General features: G+C 45.5%; 1 protein-coding gene across 2 annotated transcripts in view; it reads left to right on the top strand.

Moving 5' to 3' along the window:
• The first annotated feature begins 3,019 nt into the window (after nt 1-3,019).
• The window catches only part of MKS1 (MKS transition zone complex subunit 1), a 49,203-nt gene continuing 35,747 nt past the window's right edge, over nt 3,020-16,475 (top strand). Inside the window, exons 1-8 of one of the 2 annotated variants that reach the window (XM_040338327.1) lie at nt 3,020-3,240; nt 3,311-3,426; nt 6,515-6,579; nt 9,366-9,521; nt 12,200-12,297; nt 12,396-12,524; nt 15,193-15,297; nt 15,592-15,700. In XM_040338327.1, coding sequence (XP_040194261.1) covers nt 3,164-3,240; nt 3,311-3,426; nt 6,515-6,579; nt 9,366-9,521; nt 12,200-12,297; nt 12,396-12,524; nt 15,193-15,297; nt 15,592-15,700 — 855 coding nt within the window. In that variant the 5' untranslated portion in view covers nt 3,020-3,163. The remainder of the gene's footprint in view (nt 3,241-3,310; nt 3,427-6,514; nt 6,580-9,365; nt 9,522-12,199; nt 12,298-12,395; nt 12,525-15,192; nt 15,298-15,591; nt 15,701-16,475) is intronic. The other variant, XM_040338326.1, reaches the window with a different exon arrangement.

Genomic DNA, 16,475 nt, shown 5'->3' on the forward strand with positions numbered 1-16,475 from the left:
AGAATAGAATACAAAACAATATAAAATAAGAGAATAGAAAAAAAAGAATAGAATAGAAAACAATAGAAAAAAAATAGCATAGAATAAAATAAAAAGAAAATAACCATCTTCCAAAATGTTTACTTTGAATAGAATGAATTAGAATAAAATAGAATGGAAAATAAAAGAAGACCCCTTTCACACTGAGCCGCTCATAGAGTCAGCGGTAAAACTCCGCTATTTTTACCGCCGACGCTATGAGCAGATTTGCAGCGCATTTTGGCTGCTAGCGGGGCAGTTTTACACCCCCCCCCCCACTAGGGGCCGAGAAAGGGTTAAAACCACCCACAATGCCCTGCTGCAGCAGCGCATTGCCAGCGGTATAGCCGCGCTGTCCCATGGATTTCAATGAGCAGCAGCGGTGAAGGAGCGGTAAACACACCGCTCCACAGATGTGGCCAGCAGGACTTTTTTTACCGTCCTGCTAGCGCAATGCTCCAGTGTGAAAGCTCTCGGGCTTTCACACTGGAGTGAATGTGACAGCTGTTTAAGGGCGGATTGCATGTGCTATTTTTAACGCTAACGCTATGTGCTGAGTCGTAGCACAAGAAAAGAAAGAAGATGTTACTGACTGCACCTCTGTGAATTTTATTCAATACTCCTGATTTAAAGAGTATGTATATAATAAGGAGGTTTATAAAATGAATATCTCCTAAACTTGCACGGCTTAGGAGATAGTCACCCTGCATGCATCCGCCGGACATCAGCGAGTGTTTTTTCTTTTTTGAAGCACATGATTAGAGGCTGAGTCTCTAAGTGGCTTAAAAAAAGGGTGGGCACGGGGCGCAGAGAACTGCACCCTGAGCCCACCCAGTTGTGTGACATTACCGAATCAATATTTGCGAATGTCTTCCTGCTACTTCTCCCAGCCAATCAGGAAGCGGGTCCTGAGACCTGATTGGCTAGAGTGGCAGCGTTATGTGCGAGAGAGGGGGGGGGGCAGGTTTGTTTGCCCCCAAAATATTTAGCACCAGCCGCCATTGCACGGGAGTGACGTCATCACGGCTCTGGCCACTCACAACGCTGGAGCCTGTGATCCTGGAAGAAAAGACGGGAGAAGATGTCAGCCCTCTAAGCAGGGACCGGGCGTTCATAGGTGTGCGCAGCCTATTGCATTAGGGTGTGCACCCTAAAGCTCAAACACGTATTACCGATAACTCACAATGTTCCATCAGAAAGGGAAGGGGCCGGTAAATTACATATATACCGTCCCCTTCACCCACTCATCCTAAAACATTTCTGCAGCAACAGCCAGCGGGAAAGGAGAGGAGGGAAGCCGGCGGCGCTGTGGGAGAAAGGGGAAGGGAAGTAGGGGGAATCTGTGCTGCACAGGGTGATTAGGGTGTGCCTGGGCACACCCTGTGCGCACGCCTATGCGGGCACTGCTGAGAGGGGTTCATTAAAGGTGAGTATTTCATAATGTGCTAGAATGTGATGCATACTAGCACCAGTGTTGCCAACCTACCAGATTGAAATTTACTGGCATGATGCCCAAAACTCACTGGCACGGCCACGTTTTTACTAGCATTTTACAAAAGTTAGTAAATTAAATTTTTAAGTGCAAATTTCAGTATTTAGACTACAAACAAGTACACTAGCAAATAGCAGTGTGATTTAAAGGGGTTGTAAAGGTTTGTTTTTTATTTTCTAAATAGGTTCATTTAAGCTAGTGCATTGTTGGTTCACTTACCTTTTCCTTCAATTTCCCTTCTAAATGTTTTTTTCTTTGTCTGAAATTCTCACTTCCTGTTCCTCCTCAGTAAGCTGTTCTGACTGTGAACCAACAATGCACTAGCTTAAAGGAACTTATTCAGAAAACAAACCTTTACAACCCCTTTAAGGTAGTTATTAGACCCTTTTCACACTGGGGCCGTGGCCGTGTTAGCCCAAAAGTGCTGCTCATTTTAGCGTCTCTTTAGCACTGTTTAAGCAGCACTTTTTCGGTCGCTGGGGGGGGCACTTTTAACCCCAAAGAAGGGGTTAAAAGCGCCCCTGTTGCGTCACTTCCGAAGCGCTGCCTATTCATTATAATGAGCAGGGGCGGTGGAGGAGCACTGTATACACCATTCCCAAACTGCCCCAAAGATGCTGCTTGCAGGAATTTCCCAACTGTCCCGCAAGCGCACCGCCCCAGTGTGAAAAGTCACACTGAAATGAATGGGAGGCGCTTTACAGGTGCTATTTATAGAGCTAAAACGCCTGAAAACCGCCTCAGCGTAAAAGAGGTCTAAAGGTAAAAAAACATATTTTTGTTATATTCGATAAAATAAGGGAGGCTTATTTAGTCCATTAGTTTTTGTCCAATCACCTCCTGCCTCCATCACCTGTCACCAACACCTACTGCCACCATCACCTGGGCTGGGATGTCACTCCGTCCCCGTGGACTCCGGATTGCCTGGATGCAGACCACAACGAGGGCTCCTCCGTTCCGCATGCTTAACTTCCTGGTTACAGATTTTACAGGCTGGTGCGCCTGGCGGGATGCGCCATGACATCACTCGTCTCGCTAGTAACGCGCTGCACAACCTCTGTGAAATCCGTCCGCCGAATACAGGATCTGCTAGCTCTGGAACTGCGCAGTTCCAAGCCGCCATGGCTATTTTTTACTGGTACTTTTGACCAATTACGGGCATTTACAGGCAGGGAGAAAAGTGCCTTGGTTTTATGGGCTGCCCTTAAAAATACGGGTGATTGTCAACACTGACTAGCACAATTCCGCCTTTGTCTTGCTGTTTTTGTTTTTTCGAATGCTTTAACTACTCTCTCTCAATATACCATTGAATTTTTTTTTTTATATCACTGATTTGTACAGGCTTCCTCTCCTCAGCTAACCCTAAACCCCTTGGCACAGAAGTATGTGGTGTGAAGGGATAACCATGGGGAAATGTGCCCGTATGGCACACATGTACTGCATTGTTTTTTTTTTCCTTTTTGCCTTGCCATACACTTTACGGTGGCAAAGCTCGGTGTGTTCCTGGAAGTCAGTCAGTCTTCCTGACGTTCCGCTCTCTCCCTGGACAGCCTCACACAATCTAATTCCCGCGCTCTACTCTCAGCTTGTGCACGCCTTCTCGTGAGCGCGCACGTTCTGGTTACCGGGGAGACCGAGACGCGCGGCCTTGTAATGGCGGAGGAGTGGAATCAGGACACCGGGGAGGTGGTGTACAGGTCCCGGGATCCGGTGAAGAACCTGAACATCAGGTAACGTGTGTGTTGAGCCGGGTGAATGTTTTTTTTTTTAACTTTGATTAACGTGTACGTGTATCCGTAGGGTGCTGCTGCAGAGGGTGACTCCGGTCAGTGCCCTGGTCCAGCGGGTACAAGAGGAGGAAGAGGGGGGCAGAGGAGACATCGCACTGCGGACACTGAGCTCCAACATCGGCACAGGTAATCCCTACACTCCCCATCCTCCCTGTCATATTGGGGGGGTCTTCTTTCTGATTGGATTACTAAGTGAGGTGCACTGATCCTGAGCACCCCAATACCGGGCACTTCACCCACTTCCTGCCCAGGGCAATCTTCAGCTTCCAGCGCTGTCGTATTTTGTGTGACAATTACGCGGTCATACCACACTGTAATCAAACTTTTATCATTTTCTTTGCACAAATAGAACTTTATTTTAGTCACCGCTTGTATTTTTATTTGGTAAAGCCCCCCGAAAAAACTGAGAATTGTTTTTGCAAAAATATGTTTTTTGCGCTCCCACTGGCCAGCGGGGGAGCCAATCAGTGGGTCCGGCACACTCGATGTCCATTGGTCAGCCGCGATCGTTCCCCGCAGTGACAGAACAGGGATCTGCCTGTGTAAACAAGGCATATCTTCGTTCTGACAAGGGAGATCACACAAATCATGGCTTTCTGCTAAGTAGGAAGACGGATCTGTTTGTTTCCCCAATCACACAGTCTCCCATACAGTTCGAAAACACAAAACAGGAACACAGTTAACCCCTTGATCGCCCCTGGTGTTAACCCCTTCTTTGCCAGTGTCATTAGTACAATAACAGTGCTCATTTTCAGCACTGATCACTGTAATAATGTCACTGGTTCCCAAAAAAGTATCAAAAATGTCAGTTAGGTGTTCGATCCGTCCACAGCAATGTTGCAGTCCCGCTAAAAATATCACTGGTCGCTGCCATTATCAGTAAAAAAAATACCATAAATCTATCCCCTATTTTGTAGATGCGATATCTTTTGTGCAAACCAATCAATATACGCTCATTGCATTTATTTTTTTACCAAAAATATGTAGCAGAATACATATCGGCCTAAACTGATGAATACATTTGTTTTTTTTACATTTTGTTTTGTAAATGTTTTATAGCAGAAGGTAAAAAATTTAGTTTTTTTTTTCAACGTTGTCGCTCTTTTTTTTGTTTATAGCGCAAAAAATATAAACCGCAGATGTGATAAAATACCATCAAAAGAAAGCTCTATTTGTGTAAAAAAAATATATTTATTGTGTTTGTTTTGTTTCGCACGACCATGCAATTGTCTATTAAAGCGTATCGGTGCCATGTCCCAAAAAATGGCCTGGTCAGGAAGTGGGTAGATCCTTCCGGGGCTGAAGTGTTTAACCACTTGCTTACTGGGCACATAAACCCCCTTCGTGCCCAGGCGAAATTTCAGCTTCCGGCACTGCGTCGCTTTAATGACATTTGCGCGGTCGTGCGACGTGGCTCCCAAACAAAATTGACGACCTTTTTTCCCCCACAAATAGAGCTTTATTTTGGTGGTATTTGATCACCTCTGCGGTTTTTATTTTTTGCGCTATAAACAAAAAAAGAGCGACAATTTAAAAAAAAGTTTACACACAGAGCTCCACGTCCCTGCTGTGTTCCCGACGATCGTGTGTACCCGGCGGACATCGCGGCCGCCAGTTACACGTATCCGCTTTTCAGCGATGCGCCGGGACAGTGTTTACCCGCTGCGTGCCCCCCAGAGGCGCGCTCGGGTAATGCACTTTAAAAGACGTCCAAAGACGTCCAGTTGGCACTTGAGAGCCGCGCTGTTGACGTCTTTTGTCAATAGCGCGGGTCTCAAGTGGTTAAAGTAATTGAAAAGGTTTATTTATTTTAAATATCAAACATGTCATACTTACCTGCTCTGTGCAAGGTTTTTGCACAGAGAGGCCATAATACTCCTCTTTTTGGGTGCCCTGGCTGCGCTCCTGGCCTTTCCCCTTCATCGGGTGCCCCCACGGAGAGCAGCTTTCCCTGTGGGCGCCCGTGCGGGCGCACTCACTGGTCCTGCTGCTGCTGCTTCTATTCACACAGACAGCATGACTCAGCTGTGCCCCCCATGTCACAGGATTTGATTGACAGCAGCGGGAGCCAATGGCTCCTTCTGCTATCAATCTATCCAATAAGGACAGAGACAGCGGCTGGAGTCGCTGGGCTCATGCACATCGCTAGAACGGGTGGGCTCAGGTAAGTAAAAGGGGGTATCTGGGGGCAGCACAGAAGGTTTTTCACCTTAATGCATAGAATGCATTAAGGTGAAAAACCTGGAGAGTTTACAACCCCTTTTAAGGCATCCGCATACCAAGACATTTTGGACAATTTTATGCTCCCAACTTTGTGGAAATAGTTTGGGGATGGTCCCTTCCTGTTCCAACATGACTGCGCACCAGTGGACAAAGCAAGGTCCAATAAAACATGGATGAGCAAGTTTGGGGTGGAAGAACTTGACTGGCCTGCACAGAGTCCTGACCTCAACCTGGTCGGTGATGTTGCATGGGGGTGGTGCCACCAGGTGACGTCGCCAGGTGGCCCTGCCCCTTACTTATATAAGAACTGCCAAATGGCAGAGCCTGCAGTCAGCGGTTTAGCCTTCATTGCTTTTTTTTTTTTCCGTGTCTGGCAGTGTCATCTTAACTGATGATGGATCTACATCGGGGGACAAAAAAGGTATGAAGGGGAAAAAAATTATATATATGAGATAAAAATCCAAAAATGAGGGGTGGTCTTTAGTTTAAGACCACCTTGTAAAAGCTTTAACAACCAGCTATTCACTGTGCTCTGATTGGGCAAAGCTTTGCCCAATCGAGGATTAGAATGCACTGTGCAGCGCTCGTTGGGCGAACATCCAGCCGAGTGCCCTGCAAATTTGGGTGTTCACGTAACAGGCGATGCTCTGTTTGAACTGTTCACCCAACTCTAGTATTTCTAGAGCATGTGGCTGCCACTCATGCCTCTTGCACTTCACTAGTAGCAAATAACAGGTCAGTGGTAAGCTGTGGCAGGGACTGGCCCGGCTTTTGGGCATAGTAGCTGGTGCTTGCCCCAGAACTGCAGGTTTCACACTCTAGGATTTTCAGAATATGCAGACACATGGAATCGCCTGCTATGGCATACAAGTTCAACTTAAACTTTTATGTGACTTCAGCTTTTTAAATGATATTATGACTTTCTACTTTTCAATACTGTGTATATTGTGCTACATAAGAGTGTGTGTTTTCATTTCCTTTAAAACAAAAGGTGGACATCTACATGGTGACAAGGAAGAAATTGTGATTTCCTGGCAAGAGAAGCTTTTTAGTGAGGTAATCCATTTAATTGAATAATAAAAAAAAACTATTAGTTGATATGTTAACATGCAAAGTGGAAGCCCAGGTTATAACTATCTTTATCTAAAATCTGATAACATCCCCTTGTAACTCCTATTCTAACCACCCTGTAGAAGGATAAATGCTTATACTTAACTATTCTCAGGGCGCTCTGGTCTGGTCGTGTGATCGGCTGCCAGCAGCGCCTTCACAGCCGACAACTGATGCCTGTGGGTGACATCACCGCCCATGCATTCCATACGTTGTCGGAGCTCTCACCTCTCCCTTCAAGGCACTCACTGGGGATATCCCATCACATGACAGGACGTTGTGCCATGAGAATAGGTAAGTATAAGCATTTTCCTTTTACAGGATAGTTAGAATAGGAGTTAGAAGGGGGGGTGGGGGTTGGGAGGGGGTTTAAGAGTAGATCGTTTTAGCCTGAAACTCCACTTTAAATCAGAATTATACTGCCTCCACTCTAGTGATGCAGTGTCCAGGAGCTCCCTGTTGGTTGTTGAAATCTTTATTTGGTTTTCTTCTGGGTTCCGATGATTGGCTGCATCAAGATTACATCACTCTCACGCATGTGCTGGTGTTCAAGTGGTTGTAAACATCAGACATGATATAGGAACAAAGCATATGACTCTATAGTGGATACTTGTCTCAATCCAGAGCACTAAGTGTAATTCCTGTCTGCTGCCCTGTTCTTCTGCTATCAGCATGAGTCACTTTCAGCAGGGTTTCCTGACACCAGGGGAAAAAAAATGACAGGGGAGGAAGCTCCAGCACACAGTCTATGACAGCCTCAACAGTAAGGCCCCTTTCACATTGAGGCGTTATTCATGCGGTACAGCGCTAAAAATAGCGCTGCTATACCGCATGAATAAATCTTGCCCTGCAGGCTTCAATGTGAAAGCCCGAAGGCTTTCACACTGAAGCGGTGCGGTAGCAGGACCGCTCCAAAAGTCCTGCTAGCCGCATCTTTGGAGCGGTAAAGGAGCGGGGTGTTTACCGCTCCTATACCGCGCTTTCCCATTGAAATCAATGGGAAACCGCGGTAATACCGCCCGCAATGCGCCTCTGCAGAGGTATTAACCCTTTTTTTTTTATTAACCCTTTTTCGGCTGCTAGCGGGGGTTAAAACCTCACCGCTAGCGCCAGAATATCGCGGTAAATACGACGGTATAGCGGCGCTAAAAATAGTGTGGCTATACCGTCATCGCACCTCCGCTGCCCAATGTGAAAGCAGCCTTAATTTGTGCTTTGTGTAGGGGGGTGTGTCACTTCCCTCCAATCGGCGCTCCTCCCTGAGCTCTGCAGGGTGCAACTTCATCCCCCATGCTTTCTGGAAGCTCAGACAAGCTGTATAGATTCTGCTTTTTGAAAGAAGGTAGAGAAGGGAGAACTGCAGATAAACGGGTACAACCTATGTAGTAGGATTTGTTTCATCTCTGTGTATCACCTGAGGCCAGTCACTTTACTGAGTATAAGTAAGGCTTTACAGCCTTTTATTCATCCCAGCTAATGCCAAAATTGTACATTGAGCTGAGCGCATGCATCTCGGTATACAGTGTGAACTGGCAGGTAGTACAGTATATCAGCAAGTAGATATAGTATGCCTCTTCTGTATTAAAAAGCCTGCTTGATAGCAAGTTTGTTATGCAAGTTCCACTTTAAATCTAGTTTCAGTTGATGTCCAGGGTGAGGCGTACTTTTTAAAAGAGGATTGCTTTGATTTTAATGCAAATGTGATTCCCTCTGACCCAGTATAGCGGCTACTTGCTGGTTTAGGGTCTTTCTATATACTATAATGAGGGAACCAATTTGATATTGTTCCCTTAAATGTGCAAATATATCAATTGAATAAGCTTTATAAATTGTGTGTTATATTATTAATTTAGGGGCTGCTCGTTGTGAGGTTAGAAAACCTAGTGAATAGAAAAATGGTGATGAACCGCACACCCTATTATTCCACGCTACATAAACAATAAAGTGCAATATCATGAACGACCACTAGATGTCCCTAGTAAATTAATTGCCATGGGTGAGCATACAAATTATTGTAATAAATCATTAATGACCGATTGTTCATTGAAATTGCCACCTATTGTTACCAGTAGGTGACAGATATTGTGTAGTGTCCAAAAAACATATTAGTAAAAATGTCCAAAAATTGTCAGCAAATGGTTTCCAGTAGTACATATGATTTCATAAATCCGACAAACAAGTGACTAGTATCTTCCTCCACCAATACCGTTCACACAGCCTACTCACCGGACTTGCATGACCCCCATAGGTGGCAATTTCAATACACAATTGGTTAATAATGATTTATACACAATAACTTGTATGCTCACCAATGGCAATTAATCCATTAGGGACATCTAGTGGTCGTTCATGATATTGCACATTTGCATTTTATTGTTTATGTAGCATGGAATAATAAGGTGCGTGGTTCATCATCATTTTTCTTTTCTACTTCTATATAGCCCTAGGAAATGTTTGGCCATTCATGAGGAGTTAATTTAGGTTATATGGTTTAGTCTTTCAGTGGTTCATAACATACTGGTATCCATTACTTCCAGATTAGACAACATTTAGGCTGATTTGGTAAGGTGTACTATCTCATTTGAACAACGGATCGAGGTAGAAGCATGTAAAGATCTGTTTTATATATTGTTTGACTTCGAAGAAGGTTGATGGTAAATTAAAAGTAGTCATTAAAACCGCTCCCGGATGCATTTACAGATATTTTATGCATATTTTGAATGTTTTTCTAGTTCGAGTATGAGCTGTATAAAAATGAGGCGGCTTGCCGGACTCCTCTGGATCGTCAGTATCACCAAGACATACTGGCTATGGAACGCAGTGGTGGACGAAAAAACGGACGTATCTTTACCTATACAGACTATGATCGATATACCAACCTAGAAGAGGTATCGTTGGAAAAAAAACAGCTGATTAAATATGCAGTATCAAAGAATTATTTATGCTGCACTTGTACCCTCTGTGCAATAAACTAAACATATGAACATTCACGATCAGTAATGACAACAAATATATATCTAAATTTGATATATTTCTGTATAAACCGTTCAAAATACATTTTGGCATCTTTGAATCTTGCAAACTGTGGCCCAGATTCACAAAGAGCAAGGTGCACATTACGCCGCCGTAGAGTAACCACCGTACGCTACACCAACGCAGCGCAGAGAGGCAAGCATTGCATTCAGCAAGCCAGTGCTCCCAACACTGCGCCAGCGTGGCGTGGGTTTCGAAGGCGCACGTCGGCGTAGGTGGAAGTGGGCATGAACCCATGCAAATGAGGCGTGACCCCATGCAAATGATGGGCCGAGCGCCAGACAGGTACGTATTACGAACTGCGCATGCGACGTGACGTGAACGCAACCCCATGCACCTGCTCACAACCACGCCGGCAAAACTTCCTAAGCTACGCCGGATCACAGCGTACGCCGTGAACATAACTTACGCCCAGCCAGACACACGTCCAACGCACAATACGCCGGCTTGTGTTCACTGGTGCAGACCTGTGCATGTCTGTTGCCGGGTTGCACCTCCTTTATGGGGAATAACTTTACGCCGGACGTACAACTTACGCGCATCTCGCGTAGCATGCGCCGGGCACACGCACATTCGTGAATCGCCGTATTTCCCTCATTTGCATGTTTGAATGGCTAATCAATGGGAGTGGCACCATGCCTAGCCTAAATGTGCGCCCACCCTACGCCGGCATGAGCAAGCTACGTCGCCGGGGTGTAGCCTGGTTTTAGGCGCATGTCTGTTTGTGGCTCTGGTGCACAGATACGACGGCGCACATTTGCACTTACGTCAGCGTAACTTGTTATATGTTGGCGTAAGTGCTTTGTGAATCTGGGCCTGTGCGTCTACAAGGAATCGGACAACCATCCAAACCGTGACCTCACCTTCCCATGTGGGCACGCTCTTACCTTGATAGATGAACCTTTACATTTTAGAGGTCTGCTAATGGCATTTCATTAACAAAACAAAAAAGGAAACCTACAAATTAAAAGTAGGTTTCCTTTTTTGTTTTGTTAATGAGGGGAGACCTCTAATTACCCACTCACTTAAATAAAGAGGGGCTCTATGGTCAAAAATATAATGCATATAAAAAAATGACAGATAAACAGAACCGCCTTAAGGACCATGTATGTGAGCCTCCAAGCTGTGGTAGAAATTGGGTAATAAATTACCAAGCTCAATCTATAAAAACGTAACAAATTTTATTATACACAAAATTAATCCAATGGTAAGTATAAAGACAGGAATTGCCAACCATCACCAATAAAAAAGACACTGGGCCGGATTCAATAAGCAATTGCGCCTGTGTAACCATAGGTTACACAGCGCAATTGCTTACTTGCCCCGGCGTAACGAGTGCTCCTGATTCAGGAACCTCGTTACGCCGACTGCAGCCTAAGATCTGCGCGGCATAAGGCTCTTATGCCTGCATATCTTAGGCTGCATTCTTGCGGTGGACGCTAGGTGTATAGTATGCAAATTGCATACTAACACCGATTCACAACGTTGCGCGAGCCCTGCGTACGCAATTTACGTCGTTTACGTACAGCGGTTTCCGCGCAAGGCTGCCCCTGCTACGTATACCCGTCGTTCCCGCATCGCGAAATTCGAATTTTACGTACTTTGCGTAAGTGAATCGTGAATGGCGCTGGATGCCATTCACGTTCACTTTGAAGCAAATGACGTCCTTGCGACGTCATTTGCCGCAATGCACGTCGGGGAAGTTTCCCGACGGAGCATGCGCTCTACGAGCGGCGCGGGAACGCGCCTAATTTAAATGATTCCCGCCCCCTACGGGATCATTTAAATTGCGTGCTCCTGCGCCGGGCATTTTGCCGGCGCGCCCGCGCAATTCACGGAGCTTCTGCTCCGTGAATCAAGGGCAGCGGAGCAAATTTGCGGGGGCGCAGGGCAAAAACGTTGCCCTGCGCCTCCGTAAATAATGGGCAATTCTACCTGAATCCGGCCCACTGTTGTGAAAAGGAATCTCTGCATTGGCTAAAAGTCGCTGTGAAATATAGGGGTTTTCATTGCTGGCCTCAAACCAAAGAATCGGCACGCCTGCCAGGCGAATGGCATTCTCAAAAGAAGAGTTCAGTAATGGCAACCTACACATTTCTCTGCACAACAGCAAACCCCAGCTGATTGGCTCCTGCAGTGTCTTTTGATTAGGGGTTTCAATGACGGGTCAATTGTAGCAGTATAAAGGGGTCACGGTAGGCTGCTCTCCTGAATTAGACTACAGATAGTTTCTCTCTTCCCATCCCCATTACATAGTGAGGAGCTGTTTTGTTGTTTACACAAGATAGTCTGAGATTTCTATTTAAAGCTTTGGATGTTACAAGGGCACTTGATATATTATAGGATCGTTGGGTATTTTTCTGTACTTGCATAAATATATTTGGCCTAAAAAAAGGAAAATTAATGCAGCCACCACATCCAAGGACTGGTAAACTGCAATGTATTCCATTTCTATTATTGGGGTTCGATATACTTTAGGCACAATTTCTTGCCTTCGCTCGATTACTTTTATAACATATTTTTTTTTATATAGCACGCTCAGTCAGTAACCACCTCTGAAAAAGAGACCCCCACATTCTTAGCAGAACGAATGGCAAACGTCCGGCGACGTCGACAAGACAAAAGACAATTGTAAGTGATTAGAGCTAAAGTACATTTATACCATTGATTCATGATAATAACTGAAATTAACAGTTTGGATTGAATTAATACCTGTAATTAACTTTCAGGGATGGAGCTGGGATACGTAATCGGCTTGTTATTGTGGATCCCTCAGAAGAGTTTATCAAAACTAACCACATATTAAATACGCCAGTACAGACGATGTACATCATGGCAGATCTCGGTCCCAGGGGAAAGTGAGTATCTCCAGCCTCCAGCAGGGGGCTCCCTCTGTCAGAACACAATAGCACAGCAGGGGAGATCGCTGTACTAACATCGGATTGTTAGTACAGCGGCTCAGACCTGAGCTGTCAGTTTTTTTTTTTCTTCATTCAACCCTGGGTTGAAACAAACTAGTAGTTGGTAGGAAGCTTTAGCCTGGGTTCAAACTCTTGCGATGCAGGAACCAGCACGATTCCAGTGCGGGTTCTCGCATCGCATCTCCCCCGAAGGCAGTTCACACTGCCCTCTGCGAACTGCTGCGGGTGTCAGTACAAAGTTAATGACAACACCAGATCGGTTCACAGATCACAGTGCGAACTGTGGATTCAGACAGGAATCTATTGAAGTGCTGGAGAAAAAAAAAGTCCCTGCACCTTTTTTGTGCAAATCCAATGCGAACTCGCATTGCACAGACATCGCATGTGATCAGCAATGCAGGTGCAAATCGCATGCAATGTCTGTGTTCGCACATGTGTGAACCCAAGCTGCTGATGACTAAAGTAGAGCGAATGTGGGAGATGAGATAAGACACTCTCCTTTTTTTTTTTTTTGTCTCTCTAGCAGCAGAGTTTGTCCTGTCACCTCTCTCCTTCTTTTCTTTTCTCACTCCCTAATCTGTGTTTCCTCTGCACAGTCTGTGTCTTGTCTGTTGCTTTCTTTCTCCTTCAGTAACAGTAATTCCTAAAGCTGTCAGCTGGTCGGCCTCTAGTGGCTCTGAGTTTAGGTACAGTGCTGAGAATAAAGAGCAACTGAGCATGTGCAGAGCAGGGTGAGACAGTGCATTACTGCATTTTAAAGAGTGTAGGGATTTGTTTTTAACGTATTGCATAGCTATATCTGCAGAAGGGGCCGACCTGATGTGATCTGTCAGGACTTTCTGACTAAAGTTCAACTTTAACTCCAGCCTGCCACTGAGCCCATTCCAATGGTACCACTCTGATGCTGCTAAACACCATGGGCCGGATTCAGAAAGAGATACGACGGCGTATCTCCTGATACGCCGTCGTATCTCTGAGTTCCGACGGTCGTATCTATGCGACTGATTCAGAGAATCAGTTACGCATAGATATCCCTAAGATCCGCCAGGTGTAAGTGTTTTACACCGTCGGATCTTAGGCTGCAATTCCAGGCTGGCCGCTAGGTGGCGCTTCCGTATTTTTACACGAGGAATATGCAAATGAGGATTTACGCCGATTCAGAAACGAATGTCCGCCCAGCGCTTTTTTTTTTACGTCGTCAGCGTTCGGCTTTTTCCGGCGTATAGTTACCCCTGCTATATGAGGAGTAGCTAATGTTAAGTATGGCCGTCGTTCCCGCGGCGAGTTTTGAAATTTTACGTCGTTTGCGTAAGTCGTTCGCGAATACGGCTGGACGTAATTTACGTTCACGTCGAAACCAATGACGTCCTTGCGACGTCATTTAGAGCAATGCACACTGGGATATGTACACGGACGGCGCATGTGCCATTCGTAAAAAACGTCAATCACGTCAGGTCATCACACATTAACATAAAACACGCCCCCCCCTTCCACATTTGAATTACGCGGCCTTACGCCGCAACACATACGTTACGATGCCGTAACTAAGGGCGCAAGTTCGTTCTGAATAAAGAACTTGCGTCCAAAGTTAGAGCGGCGTAACGTATCGGAGATACCTTACGCCGGGCGGACAGATACGCCAATGTATCTGAATCCAGCCCCATGAGTTCCTTTTTGTACAGAATTCAAAATCGCCCAGATGTAGTGCACTCACTGGGGTGGATTCAGGTAGGAGCGCGCACTACTACGGAGGCGCAGCGTACCGTTTTTACGCTACGCCTCCGTAAATTACGTGCACTACGCTTCATTCACGAAGCAGTAGCTCCGTAATTTGCGCGGGCGCTCCGTAAAACTGGCCGGCGTAAGCGCGCGTAATTTAAATGATCCCGTAGGGGGCGTGGATCATTTAAATTAGGCGCGTTCCCGCGCCGAACGTAGTGCGCATGCTCCGTCGGGAAACTTTCCCGACGTGCATTGCGGTAAATGACGTCGCAAGGACGTCATTTGCTTCAACGTGAACGTAAATGGCGTCCAGCGCGACGCGGGAACGAAGGGTATACTTAGCATTGGCTGCCCCTGCTAATAGTATTAACAGCCTTACGCAGAAACCGACGAACGCAAACGACGTAAAATGCGAACGCAGGGCGCGCGTACGGTTGTGAATCGGCGTGAGTATGCAATTTGCATACTCTACGCTGACCACTACGGGAACGCCACCTAGCGGCCATCGTAAGAATGCAGCCTACGATACGACGGCATAAGAGCCTTATGCCAGTCATATCTTAGGCTGCAGTCGGCGTATCGAGCTTTCTGAATACAGAAAAGTCGATACGCCGGCGCAAATTAGCAATTGCGCTGCGTATCTATGGATACGCAGACGCAATTGCTTTCTGAATCTACCCCACTGACTATATAATGACCATGGCTGGATGGTGGAGCTGTATACAGCATTGTTTTCTTGGGACTTGTTATTTCATGTAAAGATCGGAACGAGAGCTCAGTCTACTGACAGCTACATGTATACTATAAATATCAGTTTTGGGTGGAATTTCCTTTTAAAAGCTGCATTTTCATACCCTCATGTGTTTTTTGCTCTCATTTCTAGACTGGGATTCAAGGAAAATGAACATGTCCTTTGTACAATACGTGTAGATGGTAATGGAGTCATCACACTGAAGCCTGATGTCACTGGAACAAAAGGGCCCTACAGGTACATGCAGCTATATTGTTGTAGCTTAGGACAGGACTTGACAAATCCTAGTTGCAGGGTAGCAGTGCTTCTCCAAGTTGCAGGTGTTGCCTAATTTGTTTTTATGTTTTTTTTTTTTATGTCGGTGACCTGGATTCTTTAAAATATCTACCGTTTCCAACAGTGCATTTAATGGATAAGGCGTTTCGTATGAATTGTTCTATGCTTGGTGCAAGGCGATTAGAGGAGTTTTCAGAGATAATATTCATTTCATAAGATCTCATTAAAGCCAAACTTCCTTTGCATTCCTCTTAGGTTGGAAATTGAGAATCAGAAGCGCGAGCTATGGAGATATTCTCTGCATCATGTTTCGGAGTCTATCCAGAGGGAGGAACAAGAGCGGGAAGAAGCAGTATACAAAGATGTAAGGGGCAGTGGATGAAGAATGCTTGAGGATGTATGGGGACTGGAAAGAGGAAATAGTCTGTTTTTAAGCACTGCAGATTTTATTCAGCAACAAAGACAATATAATAAATTGTATAATTATAATAAGAACGCTGTGGCATGTACTGTCTTATTAATTAGGACTTGAAAGTCAAAAGTAGTTTTAAGACTTGGGGCTTATCAATGTATGCCCCATGTAATAACTTGTGAAAATCAAGATGCACTTGGCCAAAAACCAAAATGGATAGTTTTTAAAAAATACATTTAAATGTGGCTAGCGTTTGTGCCTTGAAGCCAACGGGTCGCGCTTTTTGCCTTGAAGCCAACGGGTCGCGCTTTTTGCCTTGAAGCCAACGGGTCGCGCTTTTTGCCTTGAAGTCAATTGAAGGTAGCATGCCATTGTTGTCTTTTTTTTTTTATATATATCAGTGAAAAAGCCTATTTTTGGGCTATGATTTTTGTGGCCGCGATATCGTTGCATCCCTAATAGACCTGTTTCTCCAACCTTAGGGTATCACCAATACATTTTATCCATTCTCCTAAGGCCCCGTACACACGACCGGATCGAACCGCTGAAACTGGTCCACCGGACCAGTTCCAGCGGACAGATCCGGTCGTGTGTAGGCCCGAGCGGACAATTGTCCGGCGGATCGGACAGTTTCCAGCAGATAAAAATTTCTTAGCATGCTAAGAAATCTATCCGCTGGAAACCTGTCCGTCGGACGTGTTCGGTCATCTGTACAGACTCACAGGAC

The sequence above is a fragment of the Rana temporaria genome, chromosome 2 (assembly GCF_905171775.1).
Source record: "Rana temporaria chromosome 2, aRanTem1.1, whole genome shotgun sequence".
Lineage (NCBI taxonomy): Eukaryota > Metazoa > Chordata > Amphibia > Anura > Ranidae > Rana > Rana temporaria.